The 20,863-nt window shown below is 48.0% G+C and overlaps 1 protein-coding gene across 5 annotated transcripts in view; it reads right to left on the bottom strand.

Annotated features, from left to right (window-relative positions):
- Positions 1-20,863, bottom strand: part of bahd1 (bromo adjacent homology domain containing 1) — a 98,811-nt gene that overhangs the window by 35,409 nt on the left and 42,539 nt on the right. For all 5 annotated transcript variants that reach the window (XR_005458657.1, XM_038783945.1, XM_038783966.1 and 2 more), the window contains exon 2: positions 16,528-18,119. Coding sequence is in view for 4 of the 5 variants with exons in the window: in XM_038783945.1 (XP_038639873.1) it covers positions 16,528-18,119 (1,592 nt within the window). In the remaining variant the exon portion in view is untranslated. The remainder of the gene's footprint in view (positions 1-16,527; positions 18,120-20,863) is intronic.

Genomic DNA, 20,863 nt, shown 5'->3' on the forward strand with positions numbered 1-20,863 from the left:
AAACGGATATGGACAATTAAGCAAATAGGCAAAAAGTTGGTAAATGGAATACAATGTAGGAAATTGTGAAGTTATGCACTTTGGTACTAAGAATAAAGGAGCTGAATATTATTGAAATTAAGCAGAGGAACCTGGGGGTCCTCGTGCATAAATCCAAGGCTAGCCTGCAAGTTCAGCAGGTAATTGGGAAGCAAATGGAATGTTGGTCTATATCTCAAGAGGAAACATTGCGAAGGCTATACAAGGCACTAGTTAGACCACACCTGGGATATTGTGAACAGTTTTGGTCCCTTATCGAAGGAAATAAATATTGGCATTGGAGGCAGTCCAGAGGGTTCACAAGGTTGATCCAGAGTCTGGAGGGATTTTCTTATGAAGTCGAGTAAGCTGGGTGTTTAGAAGAATGAAAGTCATCCTTATTTTTTTTTTTTTTAAAATAGGGCAGCACGGTGGCGCAGTGGTTAGCATGCTGCCTACAGCGCTGAGGATCCGGGTTCAAATCCCGGCCCTGGGTGACTGTCCGTGTGGAGTTTGCATGGCCAATCCACCTACCCTGCACATCTTTGTGCAAACTCCACACAGTGACCCAGGACCGGGATCGAACCTGGAACCTCGGCACCGTAAGTGGCAATGCTAACCACTGAGCTACCGTGCTGCCCGAGAGTCGACCTTACTGACCCATAGTATTCATCCTGTCAAGCTACTGAGAAGCCCGAGAGGATGTTTCCTCTTGTGGGAGAGTCCAGGTCATGTGGGCATAATCTCAGAGTAAGGGGTCGCCTCTTAAGACAGACATGAGGAGGAATTTCTTCTCTCAGAGTAGTTCATCTTCAGCGATAATTTAAATGACTTTTGGCAGTCTATAGTTACAATATCCCCACACTTCCTTTGTCAACACTGTTACTTTAACAAACTCAATCAGGTTACTCTGACCCAATCTGCCTTTAAAAAATCTGTGCTGGCTTTCTCAAAGTGCAAATTATATTTTTTCCTGGACAGTGGTCTCCAATAGGTTCCCCATCACTGAGGTGGAGTGGCGTAGAATTGCCGTGTCTATCCTTCTCCACTAAAAGAACAGAAGAGTGGCATTTAAATTCCTCCAGTACTCTGGCATCACTCCTTACTTCCCTCAGCAACCGACAAACGTGTTTCTATCTGTTTTTATCCTATTCAAAACATCTACTCCCTCCTCTTCAATTGTGTCACCAACTTCATCATCTTTTCTGAAATCAGACATTATGTATTTATTTAGTACCTCTGTCTACCTCTCTGCACTCATACGATTCCCCCCCCTTGTCCTACCATTTCTTTAACCATGTTTAAGATGAAACTTTGGGTTGTGCTTTGTTACTCCTCCTTTGCCCGTTCTCTTAGCCCCTTTTTTATTCATTTACAAGATTATGGGCATCGCTGGCTACGCCAGCATTTATTGCCCATCCTAGCTGCCCTTCAGAAGGTGGTGGTGAGCTGCCTCCTGAAGCCACTGCAGTCCCCGAGGTGTAGATACACCCACAGTGCTGTTAAGAAGGGAGTTCTAGGATTTAAACCCAGCGACAGTGAAGGAAAGCCGATTTTTCCAAGGTGAAAGACTTGGAGCGGACCCTCCAGATGGTGGGGTTACCAGGTATCTGCTGCTCGTTCTTCTAGATGGTAGTGATTGTGAGTTTGGAAGTTGTTATCGAAGGAACCTTGGTGTGTTACTGCAATACATCTTATTGATGGTACACACTGCTGCCACTGTTAGTCAGTGGTGGAGGGTTTGAATGTTTGTGGAAGGGGTAGCAATCAAGCAGAATGCTTTGCCCTGGATAGTGTCGAGCTTCTTGAGTGTTGTCGGAGCTGCACTCATCCAGGCAAGTGGGAGGGTATACCATTACACTCCTTTTTCTAAAAAAATACATTTAGAGTACCCAATCAGTTTTTTTTCAATTAAGGGGCAATTTAGAGTGGCCAATTCACCTACACTGCACATCTTTGGGTTGTGGGGGCGAAACCCACGCAGACACGGAGAGAATGTGCAAACTCCACCCAGACCGTGACCCGGGATTGAACCTCAGCGCCGTGGGCAGCAGTGCTAACCACTGCGCCGCCCCATTCCATTACACTCCTGACTTGTGCCTTATTGATAGTGGGCAGACTTTTGGGAGGTGCTGAGTCAGTCAGGTGGTCAGTTACTCGCTCCTGGATTCCTAGCCTTTGACCTGCTCTGGTAGCCACAGTATTTATATGGCTAGTCCAATTTAGTTTCCGGCAAATGGTAATTCCCAGGATGTTGATGGTGAGGGATTCATCGATGTGATCATCTTTTATCACATTTCAATTTCCCCCTGCATACACTTTCTGCCCGCTACTTTTTAAACTGTATTCTGTACCTGACATTGGCAGCAAACCTGCTTTTCCAGAATTATTTGAACCTCTATTTCCTTGGTGATTCAGGGAGGTCCATGACCTCATGCTCGGCCGATGACCATAAGAAACTACAGAAAGTCGTGAACACAGCCCAACCCATCACGCGAAGCCACCTCCCATCCACTGACTCGGTCGACACTTCCCGCTCCTTGGGACAGCGGGCAGCATAATCAAGGACACCACACACCCAGGTTATTTTATCTTCCAACCTCTTCCATCAGGCAGAAGAGTGTTCTTCCTGGATTGTCTGCAGAACAATACTTTTCACTGTTTCTCGGTACACGTAATAAATCTAAATCTTATCGATCACCTCACTATTTGTAAACATGAGCAATGTAATAGCTCCTTTGCTGCTCAACTGCATTAACCAAAGTAATTTAGTCTTTGACTCCTCAAGCACATTGTTCCTCTGCAGAGCTGCACTGTTATTCTCAAGCAAAACAACCATCCATTATCCACCTGTCTATTGTTCCTACCCTCCTGACCACACACATTGTAACCAGGAACATTTAGTTCCCTTTATGCCCATATATAAACCAGGTCTCCATTGCAGTTCTATCACAACTCGTGCAATTAACTTTATTTCTAACATCCTTCTCATTAACAGACATGTACTGGTTTAGCACAGGGCTAAAGAGCTGGCTTTTAAAGCAGACCAAGGCAGGCCAGCAGCACGGTTCAATTCCCGTACCAGCCTCCCTGAACAGGAGCCGGAATGTGGGGACTAGGGTCTTTTCACAGTAACTTAATTTGAAGCCTACTCGTGACAATAAGCGATTTTCATTTCATATATTCCAATACCTGATCTGCTTGATTTCTTTCTAATCTAATTCACTCGGCATTATTCATTATTTTGTTGCTATTTGCCTCTCATCTTTTGACACTGCTGTTGAGTCTTGATGTCCCCCCCAAATTTATTTAACCCCCCCCCCCCAACCCCAATGGCACTATTTAACCCTCCCATAAAGATATTCAGGTGAACACATCCAAACTTTTCCCATGCCCCATAATTGGTCCCAATACACCAGGATTCTGAAGCCCTTCCTCTGGCATGAATTCCCCATGACGTGGAGATGCCAGTGTTGGACTGGGGTGAGCACAGTAAGAAGTCTTACAACACCAGGTTAAAGTCCAACAGGTTTGTTTCACATCACTGCCTTTCGGAGCACAGTTCCTTCCTCACGTGAAGGAGCAGTGCTCCGAAAGCTAGTGGACTTTAACCTGGTGTTGTATCATTTCCCCAGCCATGCGTTCACTTGTGCTATTTTTCCCTTTCTGTCCTTGGTAACATCTGCACTGAGAATAATCCAGAGATTACCACCTCTCGAAGTCATGTTTGTTAATGTTTTTCCTAATTCCGAAAACTCTACTTGAAGGATTTGTTTCTTTTTTTTCCCAAATTTAGAGTATCCAATTATTTTTTTCCAAATTAAGGTGTAATTTAGCGTGGCCAATCCACCTAACCTGCATTTTTTTGGGTTGTGGGGTTGAGGCCCATGCATATACAGGGAGAATGTGACAGACAGTGACCTGGGGCCAGGATCGAACCCAGTTCCACAGCGCTGTTGGCAGCAGCGCTAACCACTGTGCCACCGTGCCCAACTCTAACTGAAGGATGTCAAACTTTTTCCCGTTTTATTAATTCACTGTATGCAAGCTGACATGGCCAGCAAGTGTTGCCCATCATGAATTACCCTCCAAAAGATTGTGAACTCCTGCAGTCCATATGGTATAAGGATTCCCAGAGTGTTGTTAGGGAGCTCCAGGTTTATGATCCCATGTCATTGGCTTCAACACATATCACGACTTTTAGCTGCTCTCCTTCCTCTCACAGAAATCATTAAAGAAGTCCAGGACATTATCTTAAATACATTATATACACACAGCTATGTTTTGCTTCAGTTATGTTTTTCTTCTAGTCTCCCAAGCCACATTTAAGGTGCAGCCACTCTATTTGACCAGGAGAGACCGACCTCAGTGAGCTGCCTTCAGCTTGATTTGCAAACACCATGACACATCTGAAGTGATTCAGAAATGGTGAAGCAACTCCGTGCATCATAACGATGTGAAGAGCAAAGTGAACTTGGGTTAACAACAATAATTCCCAGAATCCTAAATGGCCCTACACAAGAGCACCCGTTACTAGAACGAATGTGAAGACAGAAAGACTTGCACAACACCTTTCATAACCTCAGGTCATTCAAAGAATTCTACAGCCAGTGAAGCATTTTTAAATATAGTCACTGTTGTATGTAGGAAATATGGCAACTCACCACCACTACCATCTTAAGGGCAATTAAGGATAGAACAAATATCGTCCTAGAAAATGATGCCTAGAAAATTTGTGAACAGTAAGGTCCAGCAAACAGCAGGAATAAATGATTAATAGTGATGCAGTTTGGGGAAATAAATGTCGGCCCTGGACAGCAGATAGAATGCCCCTGCTTCTCTCGGAATGCCGTGGGATTTTTTTATTTCAACCCGAGCACGTCTCAGTTTAGACCTCTCATTTAGACACTGGGTGTCAACCTGGATTTTGTGCTCTCGTCTCTGAAGCGGGGAATGAACCCATGACCTTGTGACTCAGCTGAGAGAGCGTAACCAATTGAGTCATTATGGACACATTCCAACTCCTACCGTTTGAACAAATCAGTCTGGCTCACTAATCCGCTACAATTGTTCGACTGGAGGAGGAACATAGGGTTCACTGTAAACCCCAGGACCAGGCTCATGTCTGCAAGTCTCCTAGTATTTGCTGTAAACAAGCACCTGCACAAGACAGTTTCACATTACTCGCAATCTTAGGAAACTAAGTCAAATTTCAGCAACTTTCAATAAGGCTAACGCAAAACACAGCACCACAATCACAAAGTCCAGAAACAGACAACAGCAACTAAACCACTGGCTGCCCACTGGTTGCTCTGGTCAGCTCCTCTCATTCAATAAATAATCAGCATTGTTTCAGCCATACTGACATGCTCAAGTCTGGAATCACTAACACCTCCCAGCCAGCATTCTGAGAGTTAATATATGGATGTTAATACAGCCCTCCTACATGGCCAGGCTCAGTAATTATTTCAACATCAGTAAGGTCAGGAGTACTCACTAACTAAACAAAATGTGTCAATAGGGCCCGAATGCCAAAATTTCCTTTAAATCTGCTTGTTTAGCCTGTGAACCTTTAACTCCCTATTTGGCAACGGTTTTAATGTAGTATTTTTAACAGTACAACATATTGCTGGCCAAGTCCTGAGGTAAATATCATTTTACTCTCTTGGGTCTCCTTTAGAAACCTGTTGCGTTAATCTCATGGTAGCTTAACTTTATCCGACTATGACATTTTCAGGACCTTGGGCCCTATGATACTACTCGGGTTAAAGCCAATGCTAGCTCAATAAAACATTTACACGCTGAACTCTTGCTTTCCATACATTTTTCACCGATCACACCCAATTCGTGGAGGTTTAGCATTTCAAGTCAAAAAGTATTGGCCGTCCTTGGCTAAAATTGGAGGGATCAATATCCTACAGTTAGCAAGTGTGGTGTTTGAAGCTGGAAGATGGCACAAGAACGATGGGGCTTAAAGGATTAAATTAAGGCTTAAACTTGATTGTATTCCCTTGAACATAGGAGATTCAAGAGTGATATGACAAAAGTAGTTAAAAAGGATAGTGAAAATTAGGAGAAACTTTCTCCTGGTGAGAGGCTTGGTAACCAAAGGATGCAGATCTAAGAACCAGGGAAGAGAGTAGTTTTTATTTAAACAGAAGTTATGATGATCTAAATGCACTGCCCGAGATGATGATCATGATGTCGAGATGCTGGCACTGGAAGGGGTGGGTACAGTAAGAAGTCTCACAACACCAGGTTAAAGTCCAACAGGTTTATTTGAAATCACAAGCTTTTGGAGCGCTGCTCCTTCCTCAGGTGAAGTAGAGGCAGATTCACAATCACAGCATATAAAGGAGAGACACAATTGCAAGATAATTACAGATTGGAATGTGAAGAATGGTTGGAATGGGTGTCTTTACAGGTAAACAATCTTTACAGGAATATAAAAAGTGAGAGTGGAGTGAGTGATAATCAAGGTGTGAATTCTCTCAAGCCAAGACAGTTAGTAGGATTCTGCAAACACGGGCAGTATGGTGGGGGGTTACATGTAATGTGACAAGAACCCAAGATCCCAGTTGAGGCCGTCCTCATGCATGCAGAACTTGGCTACCAGTTTCTGCTCGCCGATTCTGCGTTGTGCGTCTTGTAAGCCGTCTTGGAGATCGGAGGCTTAATGTCCTTGACTGAAGAGTTCCACGACTGGAATTGTTGCGTAGTTTCCATTCATCCGTTATCGTAATGTCTGCATGAACGGACACCGTGCAACAATCGGCAGGCAGGAATGTTCCCTTCCAGTGGGGGAACACTTCAGCAGTCAAGGACATTAAGCTTCTGATCTTTGGGTAAACATTCTCCAAGGCAGCTTTCAAGACACACGAGAACACAGAATCGCCGAGCAGAAACTGGTAGCCAAGTTCCACAGGCATGAGGATCTCGGGTTCTTGTCACATTACATGTAACCCCCACCATACTGCCGATCCTACTAACTGTCCTGGCTTGAGACAATTTGATTACCACTCGCACTGTTTGTTCCTGTAAAGATTTGTTTACCTGTAACGACTCCCATTCCAACCATTCTTCACATTCCAATCTGTAATTATCTTGCAATTGTGTCTGCCCTTTATATGCTGTGATTGTGGACCTGCCTCCACTTCACCTGATGAAGGAGCAGCCTTGTGATTTCAAATAACCCTGTTGGACTTCAACTTGATGATGATGGAAGCAGATTCAATCATAGCTTTCAAAGGGGCATTCGATGGCAGCACGGTGGCTCAGTGGGTTAGCACTGCAGTCTCACGGCGCTGAGGTCCCAGGTTCGATCCCGGCTCTGGGTCACTGTCCGTGTGGAGTTTGCACATTCTCCCCGTGTTTGCGTGGGTTTCACCCTCACAACCCAAAGATGTGCAGGCTAGGTGGATTGAACACGCTAAATTGCCCCTTAATTGGAAAAAATTAATTGGGTACTCTAAATTTAAAAAAGGGGCATTCGATAACAGCAAAGAACAGGACAGCACAGGCCCTCCAAGCCTGCGCCGAACATGCTGCCCATCCAAACTAAAACATTCTGCACTTCCTGTATCCATATTCCTCTATTCCCATCCTATTCATGCATTTGTCAAGATGCCTCTTAAACATCGCTATTATGCCTGCTTCCATCACCTCCCCGGCAGCATGTTCCAGACACTCCCCACCCTCTGTGCAAAAAACTTACTTCGCACATCTCCTTTAAACTTTGCCCCTCGCACCTTAAACCTATGTCCCCTAGTAATTGACTCTTCCACCCTGGGAAAAAGCTTCTGACTATCCACTCTGTCCATGCCCCTCATAATTCGATCAGGTTGTCCCTCACACTCCATCATCCATGTCATGGAAACAATCAGAGTTTATCGAACCTCGCCTCATAGCTAATACCATACCAACCAGGCAACATCCTGGTAAATCTCTTCTGTACTCTGGCCAAAGCCTCCACTTCTGGTAGTGTTGCGACCAGAATTGAACATTACATTCGAAGTGTGTGTGGTCTAACGAAGGTTCTATACAGCTGCAACATGACTTGCCAATTTTTATACTCAAGTGCCCCGGCCGATGAAGGCAAGCATTCCAAATGGCTTTTTGACTACCTTCTCAACCTGCATTGCCACTCTGTGATGTGGACCTGTACCCCCAGATCTCTCTGCCCGTCAATATTCCTCAGGGTTCTGCCATTTACTGTATAATTCCCACCTGTATTAGACCTTCCAAAATGCATTCCCTCATTTGTCTGGATTAAACTCCATCTGCCATTTCTCTGCCCAAGTCTCTAACCGATCTATATCCTGCTGAATCCTCATCAGTATCCACAACTCCACCAACCTGTGTTGTCCTCAAACTTACCAATCAGACAAGTTTTCCTCCAAATAATTTCTATATACTACAAACAGCAACGGTCCTAGCACTGATCCCTGTGGAACACCACTAGTCACAACCCTCCATTCAGAAAAGCACCCTTCCACTGCTACCCTCTGCCTTCTATGACCGAGGGAGTTCTCTACCCATATTGCCAGCTCACTTCTGATCCCGTGTGACTTCACCTTTTGTGCCAGTCTGGCATGAGGGACCTTGTCAAAGGCTTTACTGAAGTCCATGTAGACATCATCCACTGCCCTCACTTCAATCATCTTCATCACTTCCTCAAAAAACTCGATCAAGTTATTGAGACACAACCTCCCCTCCACAAGACCATGCTGCTCTCACTAATAAGTCCACTTGTTTCCAAAAGGGAGTAAATCCTGTTCCGAAGAATCCTCTTGAATAATTTCCCTACCACTGACGTAAGGTTCACCAGCCTGTAATTTCCTGGACTACCCTTGCTACCCTTCTTAAACAAAGGATAAACATTGGCTATTCTCCAGTCTTCTGGTATCTCACCTGTAGAGAAGAGGTACAAAGATTTCTGTCAAGGCCCCAGCAATTTCCTCCCTTGCCTCCCTCAGTATTTTGGATTAGATCCCATCAGGCCCTGGGGATTTATCTACCTTAATGTTTTTCAAGACGCCCAACACCGTTATCAGCATGACCCAGGCTATCGACATACCCTTCCCTAGACTCATTATCCACCAACTTTTTCTCTTTGGTGAATACTGATGCAGAGTACTCATTTAGTACCTCGCCCATTTCTTCTGGCTCCACACGGATTCCCTCCGCTGTCCTCCGCTAACCCTTTCCCTCATGCTCTTTATACACGTATAAAAGCCTTGGGATTCTCCTTAATCTGCTTTGCCAATTACTTTTCATTACCCCTTTTAACCCTCCTTCCTCAAGTTCCTTCCTACTTTCTTTTATTCCTCAAGGGATTTGTCTGTTCCTGGAACAGCAGCTCTGGGAAGAACACAGGAGTGGGAATAACTGGATAACTCTTTCAAAGATGAGACATTGGTACGATAGGTTAAAGACCTTCTTCTGTGCTGTACAATTCTACTGGGTAGCTACTGAGAAACTATTTTCTCTGCTGGGGAGAAATGGTCTTTCTGGCCAATTCAGGAGGGAAATCAGGAAACTCCTAGTAGGAATCTAGAACTCTGTCCTCAAAAAGACTGGATGTTGGAATAAATCGGTTCTTTAGTACTTTTTTCTTGCAGGGCAAATTTCTTCTTTTGTTCCAGGACACGCACTTCATGGCAGACAAGGCCAAGGCTTAGGTGATCTCAGCTGGGGCAGAGGTGGGCAGTACAATTAGATTTTCCTTGGTGTAAGCTGTAGCTCAGCAGTAGAACCCCAGTACTGAGGGAGTGCTGCACAGTTTGTGGTGCCCCTTTCAAATGAGACATGAACTCAAGTCCCCATCTGGTCTCTCAGGTGGGCACAAAAAGAATCCATGGTACGCTTTTGAAAAAGAGCAGAGTAGTTCACCCCAGTGTCCTGGCGAATATTTATCTTGCAAACACCATCATCAAAACAGATTACGGTCATTATCATATTATTGTTCTTTGGTTCCATCCTGTACGTTAATTGGTTGCTATACTTACTACATTAAAAGTGGCGATACTTCTCAAAGTAAAAGGCACTTTGGGAATGAAAGGTGTAAAAGAAATACAGGTCAGAATTTAATCAAGTCCATCACTGCAGCAAACATGGTGACTGGGCTCTCTAATCAGAGGAGTGACAGAGTCAGTCTCCCACCAGCAGGAAAATCTCCTGCACATGGCGGGATGTCTATTAGTCTCATTAATGAGCAAATTGATACCAAATATCTGAGTCCATCAGAATTTAACGGTGGCACAGGGATGAAATGAGTTGCATGACTTTCTAGTGCCTCCTCAGCAAGCTCAGTCAGGTTTGCCAGGTGCGTTCCCCAAGTGCCAGGCTGAATACCACTGCCTCTGACGCCATCCATTCTCCACTCCCGTAACCTCTTCCCTGTGACCCCCATCTCACCCTCACTCGCCTGGTGACCCAATGATGATTCCTGGTGAAGCCCCTGGATGCACCCATTGGAACTGCTGCCAAAAGAGCAATATCAAGGGGCAGCACGGTGGCGCAGTGGGTTAGCCCTGCTGCCTCACGCCGCCGAGGTCCCAGGTTCGATCCCGGCTCTGGGTCACTGTCAGTGTGGAGTTTGCACATTCTCCCCATGTTTGCATTGGTTTCACCCCCACAACCCAAAGATGTGCAGGCTAGGTGGATTGGCCACGCTAAATTACCCCTTAATTGGAAAAAATGAATTGGGTACTCTAAATTTAAGAAAAAAAAACAAAAGTGGACAGTTACTCAAGTCATAGAGGTTTACAGCATGGAATCAGGTCCTTCAGCCCAACTTGTCCATGCCGCCCAGTTTTTAACCACTAAGCTAGTCCCAATTGCCCACATTAGGCCCATATCCTTCTATACCCATCTTACCCATATAACTGTCGAACTGCTTTTTAAAAGACAAAGTCGTACCCGCCTCCACTACTGCCTCTGGCAGCTCATTCCAGACACTCACTTTTAACTGATTAATTCTGCCTACTCAACTCCATTCACCGCCCTCCCTCCCGCTCTTGGTCCTTTAGTGTGGGCCTGAAAGTGGCTGCAGGAAAGGACAGGAGCAGGCTCCAAGTCCCACATATTGAATACTGCTACTTTAAAGATGAGCAACAGTCCAATCATTCTGGTTACCCTGCCAACTCCGGGTGCTCTGGTTTCCTCCCACTAGTCCCGAAAGACGCGCTGTTCGGTCATTTGAACATTCCGAATTCTCCCTGTGTGTACCTGAACAGGCGCCGGGATGCGGCGATTAGGGGCTTTTCACAGTAACTTCATTGCAGTGTTAATGTAAGCCTACTTGTGACAATAATGAAGATTATTATAAACCACAACTCAAATTACCCTGTTTACCCTCAAAACAGCCTGCATACCAGCTGCAGGGCACTCTGAATATAGAAGAGGTGCTTTTCTTGCACCCCCAACAACACTACTAGGAGGTTATCACACAAGATGTTTCTCCATAATTAAATAGAATGTAAACACAAAAACAGATCATTCAGCCCAGCCAGTCCATATCAGCATTTATACTTCCCGCAATCCACCTCATTAGCATAACCCTCCAATGCTGGACGGTCCTATTTATTTTCCCCCACCAGAACTAACAGCAACGTTTTCTTTTTTAGCCTAACAAATTTCCAATTAAGGGGCAATTTAGCGAGACTTCCGGTTGCGGTGATGCGGAGCTAAGCCGCACGTTCGGTAGCTGACGCTATTTTTGGTCTTTTGGGCTCTTTTAAGGGCCCGTAGCGGTGCTGGTGGGACTTTTCCCCGTGTGGGAACACTGCCACTAAGATAATCTGCCAGTGGATGGACTGGACCAGGAACGGAGCGGTCAAAAAATCGGCTTTAGAGCAGAGAAAGGTGCGAGGCCGGCACTGGGTGGGTGGGGGGAGGGGGGAAAAGAGTGGTGGTTGTGTTGCATTGGGGGGGGGGGGGGTCGTTGGGATGGTGGGAGCAACCGGGGTCAGCAGTAGTCGGCTGGCTTACAGAAGTACAATGGAAGGGGTTACGCAGCTAGGGGGGGCCCTAGCTTGGGGGGGGGAATAGGGTGGGTACCGGGTTGCTGCTGCTGGGGCCGAAGGGGAACTGCTGGGGATGGGGGGGGGTCTGCCACCTTGGAGAAAGAGCCTGGGGGGTTCTGCGGGCACGTGGTGAGCCGAGGGAGAGCTATGGCTGACCGCCGCAGAGGGAGGGGGAAGACCCCCCAGATTCGGCTGGTCACATGGAACGTGAGGGGGCTGAATGGACCGGTGAAGCAGTCCTGGGTCTTGGCGCATCTGAAGAGGCTGGGAGAGGACGTGGCTATGCTCCAGGAGACGCACCTTAAGGTGGCGGATCAGGAGAGGCTGAGATGGGGCTGGGTTGGACTGGTATTTCACTCGGGGCTGGATGCGAAGAATCGAGGGGTGGCGATTTTAGTTGGCAAGAGCATGTCGTTTGTGGCAGCGAGTGTGGTGGCGGACAGCGCAGGTAGATACGTAATGGTGAGTGGTAGGCTTCAAGGGGAACGGGTGGTTCTGGTTAATGTGTACGCCCCCAACTGGGACGATGCGAGCTTCATGCGGCGAATGTTGAGCCGGGTCCCGGACCTGGAGACAGGGGGCTTGATCTTGGGAGGGGATTTTAACACTGTTAAAATGGACCCAGCCCTGGATCGTTCGAGGTCAAGGACGGGTAAGAGGCCGGCGGCAGCCTCAGTGCTGAGGGGGTTCATGGATCAGATGGGAGGGGTAGATCCTTGGAGGTTTTTGAGGCCGGGAGGTAGGGAGTTTTCCTTTTTCTCCCATGTCCACAAGGCTTAATCCCGGATTGACATTTTTGTCCTCAGCAGGGCGCTAATCGCGAGAGTTGTTGGGGCGGAGTATTCGGCGATAGTTATATCTGACAATGCCCCGCACTCGGTGGACCTGGAGCTGGGGGAGGGGGAGGATCAGCGCCCGCTGTGGAGGTTAGATGTGGGGCTGCTGGCAGAGGAGGAAGTATGTGGGCGGCTCCGTAGGAGCACAGAGGGGTATTTGGAAGCCAATGACAACGGGGAGGTGCAAGTTGGGGTGGTTTGGGAAGCGTTGAAGGTGGTGGTTAGAGGGGAGCTGATATCTATTCGGGCGCACAGGGAGAGGGCGGAGAGGGTCGAGAGGGAGAGGTTCGAGGAAGAAATGGTAAGGGTGGACAGGAGGTATGCGGATGTCCTAGAAGAGGGGCTTTTGAGGAAGCGTCGCAGTCTCCAAGCGGAGTTCGATATACTGACCACCCGGAAGGTGGAGGCGCAGTGGAGGAGGGCACAGGGGGCGGTATATGAGTACGGGGATAAGGCAAGCCGGATGCAAGTCCACCAGCTCCGGAAGCGGGAGGCAGCGAGAGAGATAGGGGGAGCCACAGATGCAGGAGGGAACCTGGTGTGGAGTGGTAGGGACATTAATAGGGTGTTCAGATCCTTTTACGAGGGGCTGTACCGGGCGGTGCCCCCTAGGGAGGTGGGTGGGATGGACCGCTTTCTGGATAAGCTGGAGTTCCCAAGGGTGGAGGATGAGCGGGTGGAGGGTCTGGGGGCCCCAATCGAGTTGGAGGAGCTGATGGAGGTGCTGGGGAGCATGCAAACAGGGAAGGCACCGGGGCCTGATGGGTTCCTGGTGGAGTTTTATAAGAGGTTTTCGGATCTGCTGGGCCCGCTGCTTGTGAGGACCCTGAATGAGGAGAGGGCGGGGGGGGGGCATTGCCCCCGACGATGTCTAGAGCAATAATCTCACTAATCCTGAAGCGGGATAAGGACCCCCTCCAATGTGGGTCTTAAAGGCCGATCTCGCTCCTCAACGTGGACGCAAAGTTGTTGGCCAAGATACTGTCCAGGAGGGTGGAAGATGTGGTCCCGATGGTTATACACGAGGACCAAACGGGGTTTGTGAAGGGGAGACAGCTGAATGTTAATGTGCGGCGGCTGCTCAATGTTATGATGATGTCGTCGGTGGATGGGGAGGCGGAGATAGGAGCATCGATGGATGCGGAGAAAGCTGTTGACAGGGTGGAGTGGAGCTACCTGTGGGAGGTGCTGAGGAGGTTTGGGTTTGGTGAGGGATTCATTAGCTGGGTGAGGCTGCTGTATAGTGCCCCGGTAGCGAGAATGGTGATGAATGGGAGGAGGTCGGAAGACTTTCGGCTGTCCTGGGGGACGAGGCAGGGGTGCCCCTTGTCTCCCCTGCTCTTTGCGTTAGTGATAGAGCCCTTGGCCATGGCGATGACGGTGCTCCCGAGGTTCTTGTTTCCCCTCCAGTGCCTCCCCATATTGATCCCGAAGGCTTTTCTTTTTAAAGGAGGGTTAACAGGAGTATTCTGGGGTTCGTGTGGGCGCGCAAGACCCCGAGGGTGAGGAGGGTATTCCTGGAGCGAGGCAGAGAGGTAGGTGGGTTGGCGTTGCCCAACTTGTGTGGATACTACTGGGCTGCAAATGTGGCAATGTTCTGTAGGTGGGTGATGGAGGGGGGGGGGTGCCGCATGGAAGAGGATGGAGGCGGCGTCTTGTGTGGGCACAACTTTGGAGGCGCTGGTGACGGCCCCACTCCCCCCGGCAAGGTATTCTACGAGTCCAGTAGTGGTGGTTTCACTCAAAATTTGAGGGCAGTGGAGGCGGCATCGGGGGGGGGGGAAGTGAAGGCCTCAGTTTGGACTGAGGCAATCACCGGTTTGCACCAGGGAGAATAGATGGTCGGTTTTTGAGTTGGCATAGGGCAGGCATCAGGCGGATGGGGGACCTTTTCCTCGACAGGAAGTTTGCGACTTTAGAGGAGTTGGAGGGGAAGTGGGGTCTCCCCCCTGGGAACAATTTTAGGTATATGCAGATTAGGGCGTTTGTTAAGCGGCAGGTGGCGGAGTTCCCGCTACTGCCACCTAGGGGTCTGCAGGTTAGGGTGCTCTCAGGGACGTGTGTCGGTGAGGGTAAGATCTCGGCAATTTATCAGGTGATGCAGGAGGAGGAGGAGGCCTCGGTGGAGGAGCTGAAAGCGAAGTGGGAAGTGAGCTAGGGGAGATCAACGAGGGGACGTGGGCGGACGCACTGGGGAGGGTGAATTTGTCCTCTTCTTGCGCACGGCTCAGCTTGATTCAGCTGAAAGTGCTGCATAGGGCGCACATGACTGGGGCCAGGATGAGCCGGTTCTTTGGGGAAGAGGACAGATGTGGGTGGTGCTCGGTGGGCCCGGCGAACCATACCCACATGTTCTGGGCGTGTCCGGCGTTGGAGGGGTTCTGGAAGGGGGTGGCAGGGACCCTGTCCAAGTTGGTTGGCTCCAGGGTGGAACCGGGCTGGGGGCTCGCGATCTTCGGGGTAGCATCGGAGCCAGGAGTGCAGGAGGCGAGAGAGGCCTGCATTCTGGCCTTTGCGTCTCTAGTAGTCCTGCATAGGATTCTTTTGCAGTGGAGGGACGCAAAGCCCCCGAGCCCGGAGGCCTGGGTTAATGACATGGCTGGGTTAATGAGGCTGGAGAAGGTCAAGTTTGCCGAGGGGGTCGGTTCAAGGGTTCTTCCGGCGGTGGCAGCCCTTTCTCGATTTTCTGGCGGAGGGTTAGAGGGTGGTCAATCTCAGCAGCAACCCGGGGAGGAGGGAGTAAGGGGGGAGGGTTAGGGATCTGTTAAGGGGGTTTGTTTTTGCGACTGTTTGTCTGCTATTTTCTTGTGTTGTTATTAATTTATTGCTTTGTATTGGGGGGGGGTTCTTCCTGTTTATTGTTATACTCTGTTTATTTTATTGTTGGGAGAAAATTTGTAGTTGAAAAATTTGAATAAAAATTATTTTTTTAAAAAGGGGTAATTTAGCATGACCAATCCGCCTATCCTGCACATCTTTGGGTGATAGGGGTGAGACCCACGCAGATATGGGTAGAATGTGGAAACTCCACACGGACAGTGACTCGGCACCGTGAGGCAGCAGTGCTAACCACTGTGCCACCCCAACTAACGGCATCATGAGGAAAGCCTTTTGTGCAGAGTCTATTTAAGATTTGAAACGTACTGCCCAAGAGAGTGGTGGAAGCAGCTTCCATTTTGGCTTTCAAAAGGAAATTTTATAATTTCGTAAGAGTTTACTTTTTCCTTAATTAAGGGGCAATTTAGCGTGGCCAATCCACCTTCCCTGCACGTCTTAGGATTGTCTGGTTGTGACCCACGCAGACACAGAGAATTTTGTAAGAATAGAAAAAAGGTACAAGGAAAAGGTGGAAGAATGGGACCAGCTGAGTGGTTCGTGCACAGAATTGCAGTAACCTGTGCTGTAACCATTCTATGATTCCTTAGCATTCTCTAGCTTCCCCTTATATGCATATATATTAATTGCCTCCGTTACTCTATGGGTAGCAAGTTTCACATTCTCACCACTCTGGGCAAGATTCTTAATTTCCTGTTGTTGGATTCAGTTGTGACTATCTTATACTTATGGTCCCAAATTTTGGTGTACCATGATATTTAAACAACCTTGCCTACTAAATGTTTGTGTTATCTAGGTTTTCACCCACGTACCCGTTTTCACCCCCAACTCGTGGAAACAGTTTGTCCGATCGGAGGTTAAAGTCCTCCTGACTACATCCCTGTTGAATGATGGATGGAGCACTCTGCAAAGATCATAGCCAGTCATGCCCATGCACTGCATGGTTGCTGTATCTCCCACATAGCAAAGGCTGCCCCCACATGGAGCATGAGTGTAGGGGACACCTGAAGGCACGGCACTCTGCGAAATGAGGAGACTCCCTTCGTCATCGGGCGGAGTACAGCAGGTGAAAGCAGCTGGGCACATGTCACAGCCTTGCGGAGAATTGCAGTCAATGGGCAACAGATCACTTCGATCGTAGTGTAGGTAGAGATCATCCACCGGGGAAGCAAGGCAGACCTCAGGAGGCAGAAACTCGTAGTGGTCTGGACCAGACACAAAATTGTCTAGCAAAGTCAACGTAGAGTGTGACTGAAATGGAGCCATTGGTTGCGTAAACTCGGCACCAGAAGCAGAGCTCTCCTCCAGAGCCTGGTACTTGGGCTGAATCATGGCTTGGCTTCCCACAAGCATTGATAGCCGATGGAAATATCCATTGGTCTTGTCCGCATATGGGCAGGGAAGGTCCGTGTTAATGGCCAATGTTCTAGCGTGCTGCCCTGCGCTGGCCGGCTCCTCACTGTGCCCTTTGACATCCCCTGAGTCAGTGCCAGGGTTGAGCCGCGTTGCGATGTCACTCCTGGAGTCCCTTCTTTTGGCTCGCGGACAGCGACGCCCAGCCAGTGGATGCGGGCAGGAGGGCCGCGTCCCACCACTTGCCTTGCCCGCTTTGCTCTCACCATCCACGCGGCTGCGCCGCCCAGTTGAAACATCCTTGGTGTTGCTCAACTTGAGGAATGCGGCAGCATTGAGACTGGCCATGCGTTTCTTAGCGGGTAGCTCAGCCAATCCACTCTCCCAGCCACTCCTGCCTGGTGCAGGCTCACTCTCAGTGCAGGTGAAAACGTCGCCATCCAATGAACCACACGAGCTACCAATTCGCTTTTTGGCTGGGTGGCCTGTCCTGCCCTCGGGCCTGTTCTCAGCGTACTCCATACCGCAGCTGGGACCCTTTCGGCAGCGCCTGTTGGACGTTGGGCCGTCATCCCGCTCCAGCAGCAGATTGTTGACCGCCTCCGCATTCAGGCTGGCCAGCCTTCGTGGGCGTGACTCAGCAACACGTGGCATCACAGCCACAATCTTCGAGTTCTCTTTGCCAATGTCTTCGCTCCTCTCTGCCTGGGGTGCCTCACCTCTAAGTCGGTCCTGACTGCCTTGATAATTCCACTGCTCCACAATATCCTGCGTGGTGCTCATTTCATTGACCACTGTCCCTTGCAGCTCCTTGGCAATCCCTTGGGAAGAGAAATTGCCTGGCTGCGCATGCATGCGCTTCCGGAGTGGGTACGTCTTACGATGTTTGCTCTCGGTTTCGGCCACTCCCTCGTCATAGTCTCTGCTGCCTCTGACCCCGTTGTGTCCCAGCATCATCTTACCCATGGCTGTGCTGCTTAACCTGGATACATTACAATCAGTGCAGTTCATGTTGTACGACATCAAGAGGCAGGACATTTCATAATTGCACCTGTAAAACAAGAGCAGAATGGAAGTTGTAAACATTTGACAGACTCATTCACTAAATATAACACACTCAAAATCATCCAGGCAAAATGGACAATAGATTTGTGTTACTGATCTCCCCCTCCCCAAACTGATGGGGTTCCCCCCATAATCGAATTAGATGGCCATTCTCTCCCATAATTCAAAGGGTTTGCACCAACAGCTAAGTTTAAATGAAGGATTACTGAAAATGAGGCCTGATATTCCCCCAAGTAAAGAGGGAATCATCCCTAGGAGCTCCTGTAATTACTCCCCAAGAGGTGAGACTGTCAATGCAAACAGTTTGTTTTTTTGACGGTTATGTTCAAATATACAGCAAAAATCAAATACAATGGAGAGCAGCAACTTTATATTCTGCCGGTTAGTCTTCGGAAAACACAGCACACACTACGCCATCTGAGCATGGCCCTCAAATTATCCAATTATCCTGTTTCTTTGCACGGGCACACTGCAATGGATCATGAGGCAATAAGGCAGGTTCGCATACACAGCCTTAACCAAAGGAGACTTCCCCCTCCCCATTGCTAGAATACACAAGGTTCTAAGTGTCAGGAGAGCCTCAGACACTATTAAACTCGCACCTTATTGAAGCAGCTGACTGCAGGTTTAATACTACTGCTCAGCTAAGAGCAGTGATGTATTCTAGTAGAACTTGGGAATGAGCAATAAAGAACTAGCGCTCGATTAGCAATAACAGGCGTCGGAATGTGGCGACTAGGGGCTTTTCACAGTAATTTAATTGCAGTGTTAATGTAAGCCTACTTGTGACAATAATAAAGATTATTATCTGCACACACCTCTCAGACCCACCCAAAACGGAATAGATTAGTCAGTATTTTTTTCTCTACGATTCATTCTCTGGATAGTTTTTTTTTTAAATTTTAGAGCACCCAATTCATTTTTTCCAATTAAGGGGCAATTTAGCATGGCCAATCCACCCAACCTGCACATCTTTGGGTTGTGGGGGCGAAACCCACACAAACACGGGGAGAATCTGCAAACTCCATGAGGACAGTGACCCAGAGCCAGGATCGAACCTGGGACCTCAGCGTCGTGAGGCAACAGGGCGAACCACTGCGCCACCGTGCTGCCATCTCTGGATACAGTTTTTGCCGGCAATGCCTGCATTTACTGCAGATTCCTGGTTGGCAAGATGTAATGATTTGGCATAATTGAATGGTTTGTTAGGCCACTCCAGAGGGCATTTAAGAGCCAGCCAAGAGGGATGTGAGGCTGGATGCACGAAGTTCAGACAAGGTTGGCAAGTCTCATTTTTAAAGGGCATTACCAAATCAGGGTCAGGTTTTTTTCTCTCAAGGCCAGCTGCTAGTTGCATTGTCACTTTTACTGATACCAGGTTTTTAGATCCACATTTGTTTAAAAATTCAGCTGCCATTGTAGGATTTGAACTTTCATTCCTTAGATGGATCACAAATCCAAAAACATAAGCACTACACTACCATGCAATGGACCGGAGATCCTTCATTAGAAACATACAATAATTAATCATCTTTATTATTGTCACAGGTAGGCTGACATTAACACTGCAATGAAGTTACTGTGAAGATTCCCTAGTCGCCACACTCCAGCGCCTGCTCAGGTACACAGAGGGAGAATTCCGAATGTCCAATTCACCTGACAGCACATCTTTCAGGACTTGTGGGAGGAAACCGGAGCACCCGGAGGAAACCCGTGCAGACATGGGGAGAACGTGCAGACTCCGCACAGACAGTGACCCAAGCGGGAATCGAACCCGGGACCCTGGTACAGTGAAGCAATAGTGTTAACCACTGTGCTACCGTGCCACCCACGCAATGAGACTATATCATTCTCTGGCAGGGGGTGAGTAGTGGGAAGGGTGGAGCATGGGGAAGAGACAAGTATAAATGAATGGATAGCTCCCACTAGAAGTTCAAACTTAATGCACCAAAGACAGACTGCACATTCCCTTTGCTGGGCAAAGGTTGTTATGGAGCTAAACCATAGACTCTCAGGATTTATTTTAAATCATGAATGAGCTGAAGTAATCACCATCAATCCTTACAGAACGGCTTGAGTCGGTGTTATAAATGGTGTTTGCCTGGGGCTCCAAGTGAACACAAACAGACAGGTAAAAAATAAATCATTAAAATCAGCGAGAATTATTTGTAAAATATTTTATTGATGTAAAGTTTGGGCATTCCTTGTTGAGGGGAAGCATGCTGCAGTAAACTGAGACAACAATAATTTCCCCCAACTGGCATACTGTCAAATCTGGTAACATTTTTAATTCTTGCCATATTTGCTGGCTGAGGTGTTTAGATAACAATTCCTAAACATGGCAGGATTAAAGCAACCTGGGATTTGGAGAGTTCTGCACTTTGATCAGGGCTGATCTAACAGAGGTGTTTACCTACCCTAACAAATCCTTCAATCTTAGAGAAACTCTTGCCTCTGGTGGGGGAATCTGAAACAAGGTGTCATAACCCTATAATTAAATTCGGGTATCGGACCAGGTGCCAGCTCCACGTTAGGGTATCAGACCAGATCCCAGATCTCTGTTAGGGTATTGGACCAGATCCAAGATCTCTATTTGGATACCGGACGAGAACACCACACAATTTCAATTTGTAAAACTCTGGGGAAAGGATACTTCACTGCAGGAGTGGCGACCAACAGGTATCCTTTATGTTAAAATAAATTTGCATTGAAACACAGCATTACCCACAT

This window comes from Scyliorhinus canicula, chromosome 2 (assembly GCF_902713615.1).
Source record: "Scyliorhinus canicula chromosome 2, sScyCan1.1, whole genome shotgun sequence".
In the NCBI taxonomy this organism is placed as follows: domain Eukaryota; kingdom Metazoa; phylum Chordata; class Chondrichthyes; order Carcharhiniformes; family Scyliorhinidae; genus Scyliorhinus; species Scyliorhinus canicula.